The 18,108-nt window shown below is 35.3% G+C and overlaps 1 protein-coding gene across 3 annotated transcripts in view; it reads left to right on the top strand.

Annotated features, from left to right (window-relative positions):
- SCAF8 (SR-related CTD associated factor 8) overlaps positions 1–18,108 on the top strand; it is an 88,128-nt gene that overhangs the window by 38,112 nt on the left and 31,908 nt on the right. For 2 of the 3 annotated variants that reach the window (XM_059841934.1, XM_059841937.1), the window contains 11 exons: positions 1,643–1,774; positions 1,900–2,012; positions 2,501–2,694; positions 4,863–4,963; positions 6,583–6,696; positions 7,334–7,490; positions 8,642–8,772; positions 9,742–9,886; positions 10,398–10,478; positions 11,064–11,285; positions 11,919–14,311. In XM_059841934.1, coding sequence (XP_059697917.1) covers positions 1,643–1,774; positions 1,900–2,012; positions 2,501–2,694; positions 4,863–4,963; positions 6,583–6,696; positions 7,334–7,490; positions 8,642–8,772; positions 9,742–9,886; positions 10,398–10,478; positions 11,064–11,285; positions 11,919–13,621 — 3,093 coding nt within the window. In that variant the 3' untranslated portion in view covers positions 13,622–14,311. Of the gene's footprint in view, positions 1–1,642; positions 1,775–1,899; positions 2,013–2,500; positions 2,695–4,862; positions 4,964–6,582; positions 6,697–7,333; positions 7,491–8,641; positions 8,773–9,741; positions 9,887–10,397; positions 10,479–11,063; positions 11,286–11,918; positions 14,312–18,108 lie in introns of those variants that run through there. The other variant, XM_059841935.1, reaches the window with a different exon arrangement.

The raw sequence follows: 18,108 nt of genomic DNA, 5'->3' as shown, positions 1-18,108 counted from the left end.
TTACTGCTTTATTTTACTGATTTATTTTCATTTTTCATTTAAGTATAGTAAATGGAAAAGAATATACAGCATAGCTACAGACTAAATAGTTTTGAGTCTTGGTGGATATCTAGCCATTTCTGTCTCTAAACACTAAAAACGTTGTAAAGGAATAAAGTGAGGAATGATCTGTTCAAGGAGCTTTTGATGTATCATATCAAAAAGTATCTGTCTAGTTTGAAAATAAAAGTATTGAATGCCTACCTTGTAAAATCAGCAAAATCAAAGTTTACAATATATTTATAGGTAGAATGTTTACTTGACTCTCCCCTTACTATTTAATTTTCTATTACAAGGCCTGATGAATTTTCCCTTCAGATCCAGTCTCCTTGTCTAGTCAGTATGGAGGAAAGGATTTTTTTTTCACTTTGATAACAGCTAAAAGATACAAACTGCTGCTGGAACTACTTTGTAGTGACTACAGTATGTTATGGGTAATATTTTCTTTATTTCCATGTGTAAGTTTCATTGAGAAAGATCAAAGGGAAAGAGAAGGAAAGATAAAGCACAAAGCAAAATTATTAGGTATCTGATGAGGAGCAGAGGAAAAGGGAGGAGAGGATGGAAGATAAAAACAGAAGGAGCAACAAGAATTGTAGGCATTGATACTAAGAAACAGATGGTTGAATAATAATTAAATATAAGGAAAATGAGACGAAACATTCTGTCAGAAGGCAAATTAACTGAATTATAGTAGAATATTTTTTTACAAACTTGTTATAAGATGTTTAAAAAATATAAAGTTAAAATTATTAATACTAGTCATTCTGCTAACTTCCTGTCATTCTCTGGGCAGATAGAACATGTAGGATTTGTTTAATTAAAAGCTAAAATATAGTGAGGATCATTGAAATGTTTACCCGCAGTAATGGATTATAGATTTTAATTTGCTTTTCAAAATTTTTCTTATAAGATTTCTGAATATTTTGATATCATTTGTTCTAGTTCTTGAATTATTTGTACCTTAGAGATATTTTTTCCAAACCTGTACTTTCAGGTAATTCACAGGCCATTATAGCTTTTTCTCTAGCAAATCACCAACACCTTCAGTATTCCACATTCATTAATTTTGGTGTTTTTGCAGAACTGCTTATTTTGTTAGATGTCTTGAAATTGCCATGTTGACACAAATAGCACAGCTTCCTCTCTTATCTTTCAGTAATTGCTTGTCTGAAATTGTTCACTGTAAAAAAGTTCAGGCCTAGTGTAAATTTTTTAACTAGTTCAATTAGTATTACAAATATTTTTATTATGTTAGTATCAACATTTATTAATGCATATGCATGGGGACAAGTGGGTGTCTTTCAGGGTCACTGTACATATGGCTACGTTTGTCCTGTGAATTTCTGTTTTGAAGCAGTAAATTGTGTACTCTGTGTGTACTGTAGTTTTGTTATTTAGCAAATAGGTGCTGATCTTTTGTTATCAGAAATATTAATTATTTCAAACTTTTGTGTTTAAGGATGATACCATAGAAAAAGAATGAAATGGATTGATATCCAGTTCAGCTTTCATATTAAAGAGAAATGGGAATATTTTTTTCATATAGCATTACATTTGTAATTGCAATGGGCTTTACGGTATATTATTAACTGTTATTTAGGCAAGTCCTGAGGAGAATCAAGAAGGAAATTTTGGTTCAGAGCACTCTGCGTCCCCATCACAAGGGAGTAGTCAACAGCAGTTTTTAGAAGTGGAAGCAAATGTAGATGATTCCATGGATATTCAACAACAGGTAAAACTATTTAAAATTTTATTATAGAAACTGAAAAGAAAACACAAACTAACATGATTCCAAGTCATATGTATTGTGAGTAAATTTATTAAGTGTTATTGAACATCTTTTATGTCTGATCTCAGGATATGGATATAGATGAAGGTCAGGATATTGCTGAAGAAGAGATTTTTGAACAAGAAGAAAAGAAATCAGCTGTTCATTCAAGATCAAGAACTCGTTCAAGATCTCGTTCAAGGTTTTGTAATTACCTTGCATTAAGTAAAGGGAGTTTTTCTGAAAAAAAGTTGCAATTTGTGATTGTCAGTCTTAATTCAGTATTTTCCAAAATTATAATAAGGAGTTTTTGGCAATGAAAAGATGTGTTCATTAAATACTTGTGTGTTAGATGCAGACTTTTGGTATGACAGTTCATTTGCCGTGTGGGTGATTTAATTGAAATTTTTTAAGATCTATTCAGGTTACAGAAATAGCTAACACTAGCCAGCTGGACAGGCTTTCTGTGCCAGTGAATTAGGTACTGTAGATACAGAACATTTTGAATGTGTTTTGTTTTAGGGTGTATATTCTGTTCCTCACCCAAATGGCATTAAGTTTATTTCCTGAAGTAGTTTTACTGAATATAATGGAAATATCTGTGTAGTGCCTAAAGTTTTAGTTAAAAGACAACTAAATCAGAGTTGGGTTTTTTTTTAGCTCAGCATACTAAAATTAAGTATTTTGTAGGTCACCAAGAAAACGAAGGTCTAGATCACGGTCTGGTTCTCGTAAGCGGAAACACAGAAAACGGTCACGCTCGAGATCAAGAGAAAGGAAGAGAAAGTCATCTCGGTCATACTCCAGTGAAAGAAGGGCTAGGGAAAGGGAAAAAGAACGTCAGAAAAAGGGATTGCCTCCTATACGGTCAAAAACACTAAGTGGTATGTAGTACCTGTGTAGTACTTTAATAATGCAGGGTTAAATGAAAAAAAGGCTTTGTTTTCATTAACAGAACAAGATTTATCTTGACTACTTATATATTTATAAGTTTAATTTCTGATGTTTCTTGCAGCTTAGGTACATCATGTCATCTTAGTCAAGGACAAGTATCATACTCTTCTACTGATGTTTTTAGTCCCTCTTGCACCACTGATTATGCCTCTTAACAGAGAGGAGCAAGGGCTGTCTCTAAGTTACAATCTTTTCTCTTTAGTGCTGTCTTTTACTTGGCATTTGAACATGTCCAGCAGTTGGTCTGAAAATTGTTAAAATGTTAAAGTGTATGGTGCACACTTCGAACACTTTGATGGCAATCTTAGAAGCCTGGGTTTTAAAACATTTACATTGTTTTTAAAATAGATTTTCAGAGGAATGTAGCACCAAAGCAGGTGGAACTTACGAGTGTAAGACAGACTATAATGGTGATATCTTCAGAAAGTATTCAAAAATCAAGTGTATTTCAGCCTCTGCAGAGTGCTGCTGTGTACTGCTTTCATTTCCACAGAGAATTTACATTCTAAAAAAACGGAAGGTAGTAAGGAGAAAAATAACTTCCTCCACCCAGTTGCTTAAAGGGAATGTATTTTGAGAATTTAATTTTGTTTCTGATACAGTTTTTCATTTATCTTGTGTATTAGAAGTATATGGTTTATCTGACAAGAAAGCTGCTCACAACTCATTTTTGTAAAGGAAAGAATGTTCTGTTCTCTTCACATTAATATTTTATATCATTGCAAGGTGACTTTAAACTGGCGACTATATTACAGTTTAGATGCACTTTTTTTCCCTCCTCTGGTTTTTCATATGAAAAGAGACAAATTGGTTTTATGGTGTAGATTTCTCCCAGAAGTCTGCAAGGCAGGGAGCTATAATCAGAACAGTTGGCAGCTGAGAGAGATGTTAAGTAACCTAACAAACAGCAGCAGCATTTGAGGTCCTGTGAAATTTAAAGGAGATATTAAGTAGGCTAAGTGAAGTGTGGAAACTTTGGGGGGAGGTAAGTGATTAGATAAATAAGTAATTCACCTGACAAGTGTTCTACTTCATGAAATTTGTTCAGCGACAGCCACTTTTACTTGTTGAGATATGAATAATTGTTTCCTAGAGCTTAACACCATGAGATACAAAAGGGATATCTATAAGCGTGTGAGGAACAAGTTTTGTCCATGAGAAATCTTACAGCTGGTCCTTCTCACCACTGTAGAGTACAAATGTCAGTTGAAAATGTCAGTTGGCAGAATTCACAGCTCTGGTTTCCATTTTGGTGCATCAGAATTGGTACAGAAAGGAGATGTGATGTATCAAGATAATGATAAAGAAAGATTGTTTCCTTGGTAAAGGATAGGGCAGACCAAGAAATACAAGCTGCACATACAGATTGGGCGATATTTGGAAGACGGAGGAATTGGAACCATATACATCTGCAAGAAGGAAGTCTTAACTATGTCAGCGAGTGTGTTTGGTGAGGAGGATGGGTGGACATTTGGAAGGCAGGGATCTGGGCTTGTGGTGGAATTGACAAGAATCAGAAGTATAGTGCATGTCTTCAGCCTGATTGGCCTCGGATAAATTTCTTTTCAGGTTTTTGCCCATGGTAAATAATTAGTATTGTTGCTATTTTCAGATGAAAATGCAGTGCATAATACTGCTGCATTAAGTTGCTGTAATACACTTTTAGCCAGTAATCTGTAATACACTTTTAGCCAATTAGAACTTGGTCTTACTTTGTTAAAATTGACATGAATCCTAAAGGGATGGATTTTTTAATGGAAAGTAGAAGAGAAATGTTTTGGTTTTTTCCAGAAGTAATTTTAAATCCAGTTTGCCCTAGCTGCTAATCTACAGAATTTTACGGTTTTATTTATATGAAAACAGCGATTTTGTTTAAAAGAAAATGAAGCAAGAAGAATAAATGCTTGTGGTGAATATGTTTGGTGTTGTTTAACCCTTTATTATTTTTGTTAATGTGTATAGTAAGTAATAGATTTACCATTCTTGGGTTTTTAGCAGTGATTCCTGGGTAGTTTTAAAACCTTTTACATTCATGCTATAGAGTATTTAATAAGCTAACATTCAGGATTTTGACTGATGTGAATGTGTCTCTTGACAGTTTGCAGTACTACTCTTTGGGTAGGTCAAGTAGACAAGAAGGCTACACAGCAAGATTTAACAAATTTGTTTGAAGAATTTGGACAAATAGAATCAATTAATGTAAGTAAGCATGTTGCTATGCTTTTTCAGAAATGTTAGACTAGAAACTTAAGCATGCTTATGTCTCTGAATTCTTTACAGCTGCTTAAACTTGTATTTGGGAGACTTATCTATCACACTTAAAAATTGTGGCCATATTTGCCACCGGGTTTTGATCTACTCTGTTTTGAAGCACTAAAGACAATACACTTCAAGGTAAAAAGGCTCTTCCTAAGCTCTAGCACTTTATGCAGTTTTTAAACCAGGGTTTAACCAAAAAGTTACGGTTGTTCTGGTTTAGTGATGTGTCGTGGAGCAGGTATCATTTTTCCTTGGCCTAAGGACACCTACGGTTGTGTATCCACATTGTTCTTGGTTACTTTCCAAACAGAGGATTCCTTAAGTCAAATCCTTCTCGATAAAACATTTAGAAGAAAAGAAATTGTACTGTAAACAAACGTTTATTCTAAAATGTGGCAATTAAAAAGGTGCTTATGATTTGGACATACAATTCTCATTACTTAAAGTAATTTAGAGTCAGGTGTTTGGAGTAGTACCTTAGTTCCCTATAATTCAGCTTCAAAAGGAAGTATTTTTCTCCTAAAACAGCACATCTGCATGAGAGAAATCTGTGTTTTCCTCTTGCTTCAGTGGTTTTAAAATGCTTCTTGTGCTATTTCATTCATTTCAGGTGAAACTTTTACTGTTTTTCTATCATGTTAATATATTCAAATATGTAGTTAATAAGGAATACTTTTTTGTGACTTTACAGAATCTTCTAAAAAGTTTCACAAGTGAAAAAGCCAGCTCTATAGCCAGACATTTAAACCTCATTTTGATTTGCACGGGCTATCAATTAAGGAAATAAATGTAAGAACTATACATGTCCCAGTGCCTGTTATATTTCAAATGCAAACCATATTGTAGATAGTTCATCCTACGCATTCCACAAAGCTTAAGTACCTAGAATAACAATGTATATCTTAATGCAGTTCTTAGAAAATATGTTTACAATCTGTCATCTTACATTTTTGTTATGTTACTATGTGTATTTAAACAGTGTAAAAGCACACCAAGATTTTGACTGTAATGGATGTAAGCAATTGTCATACATGACTATTTAGCTAGCGTAAGTTTGCAAGGGTTATGTGCAATGTCATACAATAAATAAAACATGCTGTGCATACATAAATACAGTAAAACGTTAGAAAAAAATCACATTCAGGAATGAGGAGTCTACAGTTTAAAAATGCAATATACTTTTAATCACTGTTTTGCTCCTCTGTGAGAGATTATTGCTCAGCTCACAGAGAGTCTGGAGCTTAAGAGTTAGCAACCTTTGCTTTTCTGATGTTGTCATAATGTAGCTCCCTGTCTGCTCCTTGTTCTAATTTTTCATTTTTTTATAACACTCATTCTTCAGCTTGCTGCTGCTTCTTGAAAATGTTGTAACTGAAGTAGCCTGCCAGTATCACTCTTAAGTTTTCTCAGTGTCCAATCTTGTTAATATGGCTAATTAAGGTAACAGTTGTTTACAGTGTAAGCCTTTCTCTCTATAGTATTAGTATACAATTAGTGTTCTTACATAATCTGAAGTACGGATTTTCCTACTTTTTAAAACCACTGCTGTTTTTCCGTAGATGATTCCCCCAAGAGGATGTGCTTATGTCTGTATGGTACATAGACAGGATGCATATCGTGCTCTTCAGAAACTTAGTTCTGGGTCATATAAAATTGGATCTAAAATTATTAAGGTAAGGTGATTTCAATCTTAAGGATGCTGTCCATTTCAAACACGGTACAATTCTACTATGATGGTTTGTCTTTTAGCAGCTGTTCACTCAAATGTACAATGTGGAGAAGAAAAATGAAGCAGTGAGGTGTAAACTGCTTTTTCTCTGTATAAGATGCAGCTTCTAACAGGCAATATGAAAGGTAGAAAAATGACTTGATCTTTAGGAAACATGTGGACCTTAGTTTATGTACATACAGCCTAAGTCCTCTACCTGACCATTTGGGTCCCTTAATATAAAATTTTATAATAGTCTTAGAGATAAGTATTTTGTTAAATGTTATAGGGGTTTCTTCTACCTGCTTGATACTTTAGGGTAAGTCCTTGAAATGCTGTATTTTTAATTTCCCCATATATGTGTTAGAATTGATGTAGAACAAATTTAAGCTTTCTCATGTAATTAATCATACATGTACCTGTTGTAGAGGCCAAGTAAACTTCTTGCCGGTCCATTTAAAATCCAAACATTGTTAAAACTTTTAATTAGTAGATGCTGAGGATTGATGTGCAGTGACAGAAACTTGAAGGAAATAATCTGAAATATTCTGTTCCCAGGTTATATGATTTAACCAGACTGTCTGATTGGGTTTTATTTTCAGATTGCTTGGGCTTTGAATAAAGGTGTGAAAACAGAATACAAGCAATTCTGGGATGTGGATCTGGGAGTTTCCTATATTCCATGGGAGAAAGTGAAATTGGATGATTTGGAGGGCTTTGCTGAAGGTGGCATGATTGACCAGGAAACAGTAAATACAGGTACAAACATTAACAATTCTGATAGTTAGACAATGTGTTTATTTTGGTAATTGCAAATTCTCCGAAAAATTATTTTTTAGGAAATGCATAGTCTTTTTTTCATTTGCTTAGATTTTTCTAGCTCTTTGTTTACAGTATAAATGGCACTGTAATAATGAAATCTAGATTTTATTTTTAGATTAATCAACTAATTTTAGATTTAGTTGATTGTCATGACAATGAAGAACTGGTGACAGAGGATAATTCATTTAGGCCAGTTAATAAAGGTTAACACATTTTAAGAGGTTTGAACTTCTTGTGCACTGCTGTGTGAAATATTAATTTGTGTAGAAATTGTTATCTGCTTGTGATTAGGAAAGTCTTATATTCTGGTAAAAGACTTAAGTTGAAATTAGACCTTGTCCTGATAGGCACAGCTTAGCAGAACCTTATGGTATTTTTTCCATAAAGTCAGAGAGACAGGAAAACAGGTAGTGTCAGCCCTTAATCTGAAACCCAGTTGAACAGTTTGTTAGGTTTATGAAAGATTTACTTGTACTGTAATTTCTTGAAACAGATTATACTGAAATAAATAGTAGATTAAGACTTTCACAATAGTGATAGTAATTCTTCAGGTCAAAATACAATCTTGCTTTGAGTGAAAATTGAGTATAAATGACAAAAATTAAAACATGTAACATTACTGAAATACATTCGCTATCTTACACTTAAAGTACAAAATTCTTGAAGAAATGACAGATGGAAGAAATTGAGGTTGTGGTAAGGTTTGTTTAACATCAGGATTCTTTCTCATTGTACAGTTGCCAAGTGATAACATACATATATTGGCTACAGGAGTTTTTAGAAAACAGGAGCATACTCTATATTGCAAATTGTTAACAGAATGATTGGTAAAAAAAGGTGGCAAGTTTTGAAAAATCAGTTTGTATACGGGCAAAATTAAGCAACATTGGAGGTAGATAAAGATGTTGTGTTCTTTAAAATACACAGTAATAAATAATTGCACTCGTTCTTTTCAAAATAAGTTTGAGGGCTATTTGTAATGAAATTATGTAGATACTAGATTCAAATTTATTGTTTAAAAAGGAAGACATCTAATCAAAAATAACACAATAATTATCTTTTTGTAATAAAATACATCATTTTTAAAGAGTGGGAGACAGCCAGAAGCTCAGAAGCTGCTAAAGAAAATACTCAAACGACGCAGAGTGCGACAGTTGATAAGAGTACCGTTATTACAACACAGACAGAAGCTTACACACAACCAGTCACTATGCTGCAGGTTGGTATTGTCTGAGTTTGCAAAAGCCCCACAGAACTGGTGGGCAGACTTCTTAGTCAATACAGGTAAACTTTAATGCTGAGTTTAAGTGATAAAATATTTTTGATTGAAGTCCTGCATCCATTAGTGTTCATCTCTGAAATATTTTAGAACAGTTGCCATCCATAATCTTTAGTTTCATGCAGTTGCTTAGTAAGTTTTGTACTTATGTTGTTAGTGTTTTATCTTTCTAAAAGATAGACATTTCCAGTTGTGGAACTGACATAAAATTATATGAATTGGATTGGATTAATTGAATTGGATTTTGGGCTTTTTCCTCTTTGCAAAAACTGTCTTCAGTCTTCCTGTCTCAGCCATCTCCTAATGTACACTGTGATCAGTATATGTTTAAATATACATGTATATATTGCATTTATACTGCTTCTAATTACATCTTTGTAAAATATGATGCGCTGTAACACAATGCATAGCTCAAAAAGAAATTCAAGAAATAAGACATAATTTTCAGGATTTCATCAGGATTATTAGCCTTATAATTATGCACACTAAACTTAATTTTCCAGTACTGTTCTAAAATACCTAAGTTTTTATAGACACTAGAATCATTGTTTTCAAAGTGCCCCCAAATTGCTACACTATTTATATTTTTCTTCCTTTTCTCTCTCTGCATTTCTGCATTCACCCCTCTGCGATAGGTATGTTTTTATTCTTGAATAGACATAGTGCTAGACTGTATTTTTGGCTGTGTGAGAATGAAGTAAAGATAAAATAGGATTCTTCCAGTGTTCTTGTTTGTTCATAGTGTACCATTTCAGAATGCAATCTAATTCTTCAGTGTTTGAAATATATTCAAAGCCTTTGTTACATTTAGTGCTTGATGTCAATTGCAGTTAGATCAGTTTATCCCTTTTAATGTCCTTGAATACTCTTAAATATTGAAGCTGCTTGTTTTTCTTTCCATGAAAAAAGATTCCAGTAGCTCCAGCTGTGCCTGCTGTTAGCTTGGTTCCACCTGCGTTTCCTGTCACAATGTCTGTCCCTCCTCCTGGTTATAGCCCAATTCCTCCTCCACCCTTCTTGAGGGCAAGTTTCAACCCTTCACAGCCACCTCCAGGTAAGTCAGTAAAAATGAAATGCAGTGTGTAATGTGCATAGGCAGTTAGTGCGCCTCTGTGTACATCAAAGTTTTCTGTTAGCTTCTGGTTACTGTCTGAGTGAGTTGCCTTTGACTCCTCAATTATATACTAGATTAAAATTACTTCTATCTAACTTGGTATTATTTTTACCAATGTATTCTGTTGAGAATGAGAATCACAGCTTTCTACCTTTGTGAAAAATTAAAATTTAAAAGTACTTAAAATCAGTCTCCTTTCTATTGAAAGGTTTGAAACTCTAGATTTTCTTTGGATACTACTGGTATATATCACTTAAAGATGCACCTGCAGATCATCTGTAGTGAAGATGGGGTTGTTTTTGAGAACAATAACCACTGTTGCCTCTTCTATTAATATGTTGTTTGCCAGTGTACAGTGGCACAACTTTTTGGAATAAATAATGTAGGCAGTCTTTTACTGCAGAAGTTTATTTGCTTTTCATGTAATCATTTGTCATTTTTTTCCAAATAGGTTATATGCCTCCTCCAGTTCCACCTGTTGTCCCACCACCTGTTGTCCCACCACCTGTTGTTCCACCAGTTGTTCCAACACGTAAGTTTGATTGCTCTAACAATTGTTTGTGTGTGATGAAAAGTTTACTTTGTTTATATACTTCTTGTTATTTAATCAAAAGCAAGTTAATTCTGTGTTATGGGAAATAGAAACACAGAAGTTGTTGTTTAGCTGGTTTAAGCAGGCATTGAAAAAAGACTTACAGAGCTTATAATGTAGACTGAAAAATTATACCTAACATGGAGTTAAGTTGTTGATTATTTATATGCATAGTTCAATATTTGGACCTTTCTAACACATGTAGCTATTACTGGAATTATTTGGTCTTAGTCACTGAATAATATATAATAACTTATTTTAGTTTAGCATTCTAACTGTATTCATTTACCATTTAAAGATATGTTAGAGTACTGATTGCTTAGGTTTGTCTGGAGCTCATGATCTCTAGGGAAAAAACCTAAATACTACATTGCTGATTGAGGATAAAAAATTTATTATCAAAAAATGTACCAGTGAGGGTAATTAATTTTGCTTCTTCTGATTTATCAGCCTGACTTATACCAAACTAAATTTGAAGGTTTCACTATATGATTACTGTGATACACTTCTGTTATATCTCTACAGCTTTAGTACAGCCTCCATTACCAATTGCACAAGAGACGATGAAGGATGTTCCTTTTACTGGCCTTGTTCTACCAGTTGGCACAGTTACTAGCAATCTAGCTACTCCAACATTATCTGCTGGAAGTGTTTTTAATCCCCTGCCAATCAACAAACCAGAATCAGATGACAAAGGACCACATCTTACAGACCTTCAGATTTCTTCCAGTGAAAACAATAGATCTGGTAAGAAATGTTTTCATTATATGATATGATCCTGTACAGGAAGCATCATCGTCAGAGATTTTTGCAAATCATAGTCCATTGAGCTAGTAACTACAGAATAGGAAGTTTTGTGTTGGGTAGGGTATCATTCTGACTTTATTTTGGGGAAGTGGTGAGAACCATTTTGTCATCATCTGATCAATGACTTCTAACAGTTTATGCTCAAGTGTGTTTTTCTCATAGTCTGAAGAAGTAAAGCTGAATCTGGGAACTCATCAGAAAAATGAGTTCTTAAAAATGCAGTTTGATTACACAAGTAGCAGTGGAAAGGAGTAGGAGAGGGTGGGATAGTATAACATCTATAGAACTTCATCAAAGATTTTAATAGTTTCATTGCAGAAATTGGGTGATGGCTTTGGGGTTTGTTAATTTTAAGCTACTATATAGTCTTTACTATGTAGAGACATTCATTTCTGTGGCATAATGTCTATGTATCACCAATGTGATTGAAATAATACATGTTAGTTATAGAAACTAGGACAGACCTTGTCAGCAGTATCATCACTGCATGCATTATCTGAACATGGATTAAACTGCATTTTGTGTTAACACTGATATTTTTTGTTAATTGTTTTTCTTGTCACTGCATTTCAGTGCAAAGTGATGTCTCGAGTACCTCTGGACTTGTTGGAGGAGTGCAGCCACCCAGTGTCTCAAGCAATTCTGGGCTTACTGGAGAAGGGCCACCATCCACTGCCTCAAGTAGCTCTGGGCTTGCAGTGGGAGTACAGCCACCCAGTGTTTCGAGCAGCTCTGGACTTGTAGGAGGAGTGCAACCACCAACTGTTTCCAGCAATTCTGGTCTTGCAGGAGGAATGCAGCTACCTCCTGTCTCCAGTAGCTCTTCTCTTGCTGGCGGGATTCAGCCAACTAATGCCTCAAGTAGCTCTGGACTTATGGCTGGAGTGCCACCACCAAATGTCTCAAGTAGCTCAGGGCTTCTAGCTGGAGTTCATCCACCTGGTGTCTCAAGCAGCCCTGGCCTTCTGACAGGAATGCAGCCACCGACTGTGTCCAGCAGCTCAGGAGTTCTTGCTGGAGTACAGCCACCGAGTGTTTCAAGCAACTCTGGGCTTCTCATAATGCCACCACCCAATGTTTCAACTAGTTCTGGACTTATGGGAGTGCCACCACCAAATATTTCAAGTAATTCTGGACTTCTGGCAATGCAGCATCCAGCTGCAGTTCCAAACATGCCTCATTTAAATATCAGTAATCAAAGAATGCCAGGAATGCCTCTTATAGATATCCGTCCAGGCCTAATGCCCCATTCGCCTGGACCAAGGTTTCCTTTAATGCAGCCAGGCATGCCACCACAGCGTGCTATTCCTCCTCCTGCAATCCTTGATCCATCTCTTCACCCACCACCACCTCGAGGTCCTTTTCCTCCAGGAGATATTTTTAATCAAACAGAAAGACCTTTTGGAACACCAGGAAGACAAAATATCGATAACATTTCTAATCCAGAGAAAAGGCTGCCACTCGGAGGTGATAACATTCAACAGGAGGGGGACAGAGATTATCGCTTTCCTCCGGTGGAAAACCGAGATAATCTTAACAGACCATCTCCAGTGGATGTCAGAGATTCTGTTGGACGACCACCACTTGATCCAAGAGAAGGTATAGGAAGGCCTCCGGTAGATGGAAGAGAGCACTTTGCTAGACCACATATAGACGTGAGAGAAAATTTTGCAAGACCAGGTTTAGATAACCTTGGCCGAAGAGAGCATTTTGGTTTCAATTCGGACAAGCACTGGGGACAGAGAGGAGATTATGATGAAAGAGAGCACCATGCCTTCCCTATTTATGGTGGCCCTAAAGGCTTCCATGAAGACAGAGAGCGGTTTCGGCATGTAAACTATAGGTTTGATAGTAGAAGTGGTCCCAGTTGGAATAGAGGATTTGAACAAGATGCTCACAGAGATTTTGATGACCGCAGAAGACCCTGGGAAAGACAGAGGGATAGGGATGACAGAGATTTTAATTTTTGCAGAGAAATTAATGGAAACAGGTTTGGAAGAGACAGAATGTCAAACAACTGGATCCCGCCTCCACATCCACGGGTTTTTGAATATTTTGATGGGGCCACTTCTCAACGCAAAGCTGATAATATGCCCCAGGTAAATGGTGAAAATACAGAGACAGAAAGTCAGCCACCAACTGCACAGGTGCAGGATGATCCAGAACTTTATGAAAAACTGACATCTTCTGTCGAGATAAACAAAGAGAAGAGTGACACAGAAGCTGATATAGAGAGTGAACCAGTGGTAGAAAGCACAGAAACTGAGGGGACATAATCATCACTCAGTAGGTAAAAGATACCTTTTGTAAAGTTGTCATCTCTCTGTAATAGATAAATGGCTGACTGGACCGTAGCAGTTCACTTTTGTCTGCCAGAATTAAGTTAATCTGATGTTCATGTTCATCTTTCACTTAAATAACTGTACAACTGACTTGTATAGAACACTGTTCTTAATTTGAACATGGTAGGTAAACGTTTTTTGCTTTGGGGTTTTTTTTTTAAATTTTATTTTATTTCTTTGGTAAAGCATAAACTTGCCCCCAATTGCTTTTAATTTCACAATGATAAATTAACAGCTTGTCAAACAAAGACTTCCTATGGAAGAAAATGGAATTTTTAGATACTACCCTTAGTTTGGCTATCTAAATTGTTATACTTGAAAACAGGTGCTGGTGTATCTTGTCCGTGTTTTTAGGCTGCTGCAGAATTTTAAAGTATAGATAAAGCTGTGATATTTTATGTTCCTACAATTCGGCAGAAAAAAAAATGGCCCATGTTACTTAAGGAGCATAACACAGAGATTAAAAGTGATTTTGTAAAATCTACACTATAGTCTCTGTTTTCTCTAAAGTAAGTGTTTGTGATTTGTTCCTCGTACTGCAGTGGGTTTAAAAAATGAAAAAGTACATTTTAATGTTGGGTGCATTTTGTTTTTAGATGCCAATAAAGCATATTTGTTTGATAACAGTGTTTTAGGTATTGTATTTTTTTTAAAAACCTGCAAGCTCTAAAAACTTGGAATCAGCTATGATATATGCTTAGCCAGTTGTTGCAAAAGGTTTATATTACTTTTGTAAAACCAATGCAACAGTTACATGTGCAAGAAGCATATGGTTTTTACATCAAAGATCATGCAGTCATATTAGTTTATGTAAATAACATGTATGTAAATATCTGTGTAAACTGTTTGTAGATACTACTTTTTCTGTGCGTGCCTGTGTTTGTGCAAGCACTCACAGAAGACTACAGGCACTTCAATAAAATTGAAATGAAACTAGGTTGTGAAAATTTGTCTTTCACCTTCTCTAGGTAGTAAGATAAAACTTACTTCACTGCAGTGCTGTCAAGCTTCTATTTATCTGCTCATGCTCATTGTTACAATGTTCTTACTACTTCTAGAAGGTGGAATATATATATACTGTAAGAAAATGCAGTAGTATTCCAGCTTACTTTTTAAAATGCAGTTATGCATGAAGCCAAAACTTAAATGAGCATTTGCATTTTTTATTTTGTAATATATTTGTTGTTCTGGATAGATAGTGTTAGTGTTTGAGTACTCAGTGGTTAATTGATTTTAATGACTCAAAGCTCAGAAATGTTGCATTAAAAGTAAGCTGATGTTGGTCAAAAAACCCTACATGTTTTACAGAAATAAGAGTTGGGGGGTTGTGTTTTGGTGAAATAACATTGAAGTTGAACCTCTTTTTAAATTGTTGAGATGAATTGGCTGCTTAGGTAAATTAGTAGTGTTATTCTTTCCTGTTTCACCTGCTTTGCTGCTTGTGTATCCTTTCAATTGGAAAGGTTAAGCTGTAGGATGATGTCAGATTTTCAGTTTGTTCCATTCAAGTGCATTTCACCAACTTCTTTCAAAGTAAGTTTTGTTAAAATTCTGTGTCTGAAAGCACCCTTTCACTCAGTTTTAAGAAAGTTGTTTTCCTCTTGTATAATAAGATAATAAGGGTAGATTCTCTTTCATGAATGCCCCTTTGGTAAAAGAAATGTTTTTAGCTCAGATTAGACTTTTGATCTTTAACAATAAAACATTAGCATGCAAGTTTTATTTCCCCTTCTGCTTCCCTCAAAGGGGTGAAAGTATGAAAACATCACATGAGTGTAAAGCATTAGCATGCCTTTGAACCTAGAAGCAAGTCATTAGTGTGTGTAGTCCTCTTCCTCTGGATGGTGGGGTATTTTTTCATGCTGTGTCATGGTTCAATTTTTCAGTTCCAGGGACTTCTATTCTGGATAGTAAACAGACAGCTTAATGAAGGTAGCCCTTTGAAAGAGTGGGCTTGAATGAATTATTATCTATTGTGCAAGTAGTAGTCATTAGGTGTGCATTAAATAACCACTGCTTTGTAATGGACCTTGCTGATGTTTTTATTACCAGAACGTGTCTTGGGAGCTGAGATAAACAATGTTGAAGGTAAATGTATTGTCATGGGCAGTGTCTGGCTCAAAGAGCTTGACCGATGCTGCTGCACCAGCTACCCGTAGTGTTCTGGCCAGGCAGATTTGATTGTGTGAAAGCCCAAAAGCACAAAATAGCTCTAAGGATATTTTATGAACTTAAGGGGTTATATTTCATTTTAATATGTTAGGTTGAAAAAGGCTTCAGTCATAGGCCACAGAAATAAATACTTAAAATCAAACACATATTGGCAGTAGCTTTACTTTTTAAACATTTTATTAAAAACCTCCTGAAAACTAGAAGTTCATCTGTTGTTCTTCTCAACTGGGGCTGGCAGTGTGCCAAGTTGTTCATAGTGTGAAGATTTAGGTAAATTGTCAGGTGACAGTTTTTAAACAATTTGGTCGGTAGTGGTATAGAACAATACATTTAATGAATCTATTATCTTTGTTAATATCTTTCAAACATGAATAAGTTGGCTACTGTACATATGTGTTACACCATCAATTTCTAAATGCTGTTTTTTTGTAGAATAAAAGGTTGTTGTACAGTCTTCAGTTGCATTATGTTTACAGCTAGAACTGTCCTATTTCTTATTTAAATAATGTAGCATGCAGATATGTATTACCAAAATATAGCCATATGTAGAAACTTGAAGGGACTTTATGTAAGTGAAACACTCTGGTTTCTTTATCTTGCCAGTAGGAAGTTTTAAATGTTTCAGAGCTGGAGTGAAGACTTTCCTTTTTTATTGTAGATTAAGCCATCATAAGCCAATGTGTGCACTGAAAGGAACTGTCCTGACACCCAGACCAATTCTTTGATGTGATTCATGGGAGCGACTATTAATTTTTGCTTTTGCAAAGGAGAGAGTGAGATTGGGACAGAAAGAAGATGGGGCCCAGGCATTGGGGTAGCAGTTCTGGCTTAGGCCAGTTTAAAGCTTGCTGTAGTGATGAAAGGTTGTGGGTTCTAGCAACTGAAGAAGCTGATATATGATTCACATAAGTAAAAGATACATTGAAAAATATTTCAGGTAGCTTTGCAGGCAACACATTGTATTAAGTCATTCACATTTACTTGAAAACCATATGCATCCATAGGATGTTTGATGTATTTGCCTTTTTACACGGGCTGTGGTTCTTTCACTGTAGTGCATTTGAGTAGAGCACCATATCCATAAAGGTGAAATGTAGTCTTTGTTTGCTATAAGGACGTGATTTCTTTGCTGAAACCTTTTCCTGTGAAGTACTGGTATGCTTTCTTTGTATGTGCAGTACTTCCTTTCTGTTATAGACTTAGGGGAATATATTCTGTTAGATTCCTTTGCTTCAGAGAGCTCTATAACATACCAAGAGCCACTTAAGTGATTTAAACAACTTTATGAAGTTAAAGAACTTTTAGCCTGAGTAAGTCAAGATGGGAGTACTGTAATCTAACCTGTAGTGAGGCATGCACAGGCATTTCTTAAGCACCGTTGGAAAATTATAAACTTACATATAGAAGGTGTTTATAAGATAAGCCAGTTTATTACAGAAGTCTCTGAATGTACAATTTGAGCAGTTTTGACCATGTGCAAGGATATTTTCTGCTGGTCAAACTGAAAGTACTCTTGACTTTTTTCCTCACATCTTTAACTCACATCTTTTCCTCACATCATAATTTCATTTGAAACTGATAAAAATGGATCCTAAATTTCATTCTGTATCTTTTCAGTAATGGTGACTTTTAGTTGCTTGATAATGGAAGAGCTGAACAGTCAGAATCATCAAATGGTGTGGGTTGAAAGGGACCTTAAAGATCATCTAGTTCCAACTCCCATGCCGTGGGCAGGGACACTAGACCAGGCTGTTCAAAACTGCATCCAACTTGGCCTTGAACACTTCCAGGGATGGGACATCCATAACTTCTCTGGGCAACCTGTTTTAGTGCCTCACCACTCTCACAGTGAAGAATTTCTATCTAATATAAGTCTGCTGTACATCATTTTAAAGCCATTGCCCCTTGTTCTTTGCTCTTGTAAAAAGTCATATTCCAGCTTTATAATTTTAAAACCTATTCAGAATATCAGGAGTCACCAAGAGTAACTGGACAAATTTTTGTTATTAATTCACGTTGTTAAAGAACATTTCCCTTTTTTGTTGTTGTTGATTCAGGTAATTAAAGGATCTTTCTTTCCCTGTTGTGACGTTTACTGCTGATTCTTTTGAATTTTGCAGTCGTCAGATTTTTCTTTCAACTTCCTTTTCACAAGTAGGCATGCACTGTGAAGCCGTTTACTGGTGTAGGTGAGAGATTTTTTTAAAAGGTATAAAGGCAGGATGTTATTTTTTTTTTATTTGAAGCTG

This window comes from Haemorhous mexicanus, chromosome 3, assembly GCF_027477595.1.
Source record: "Haemorhous mexicanus isolate bHaeMex1 chromosome 3, bHaeMex1.pri, whole genome shotgun sequence".
Lineage (NCBI taxonomy): Eukaryota > Metazoa > Chordata > Aves > Passeriformes > Fringillidae > Haemorhous > Haemorhous mexicanus.
This window is presented reverse-complemented; position numbering and strand designations above follow the sequence as displayed.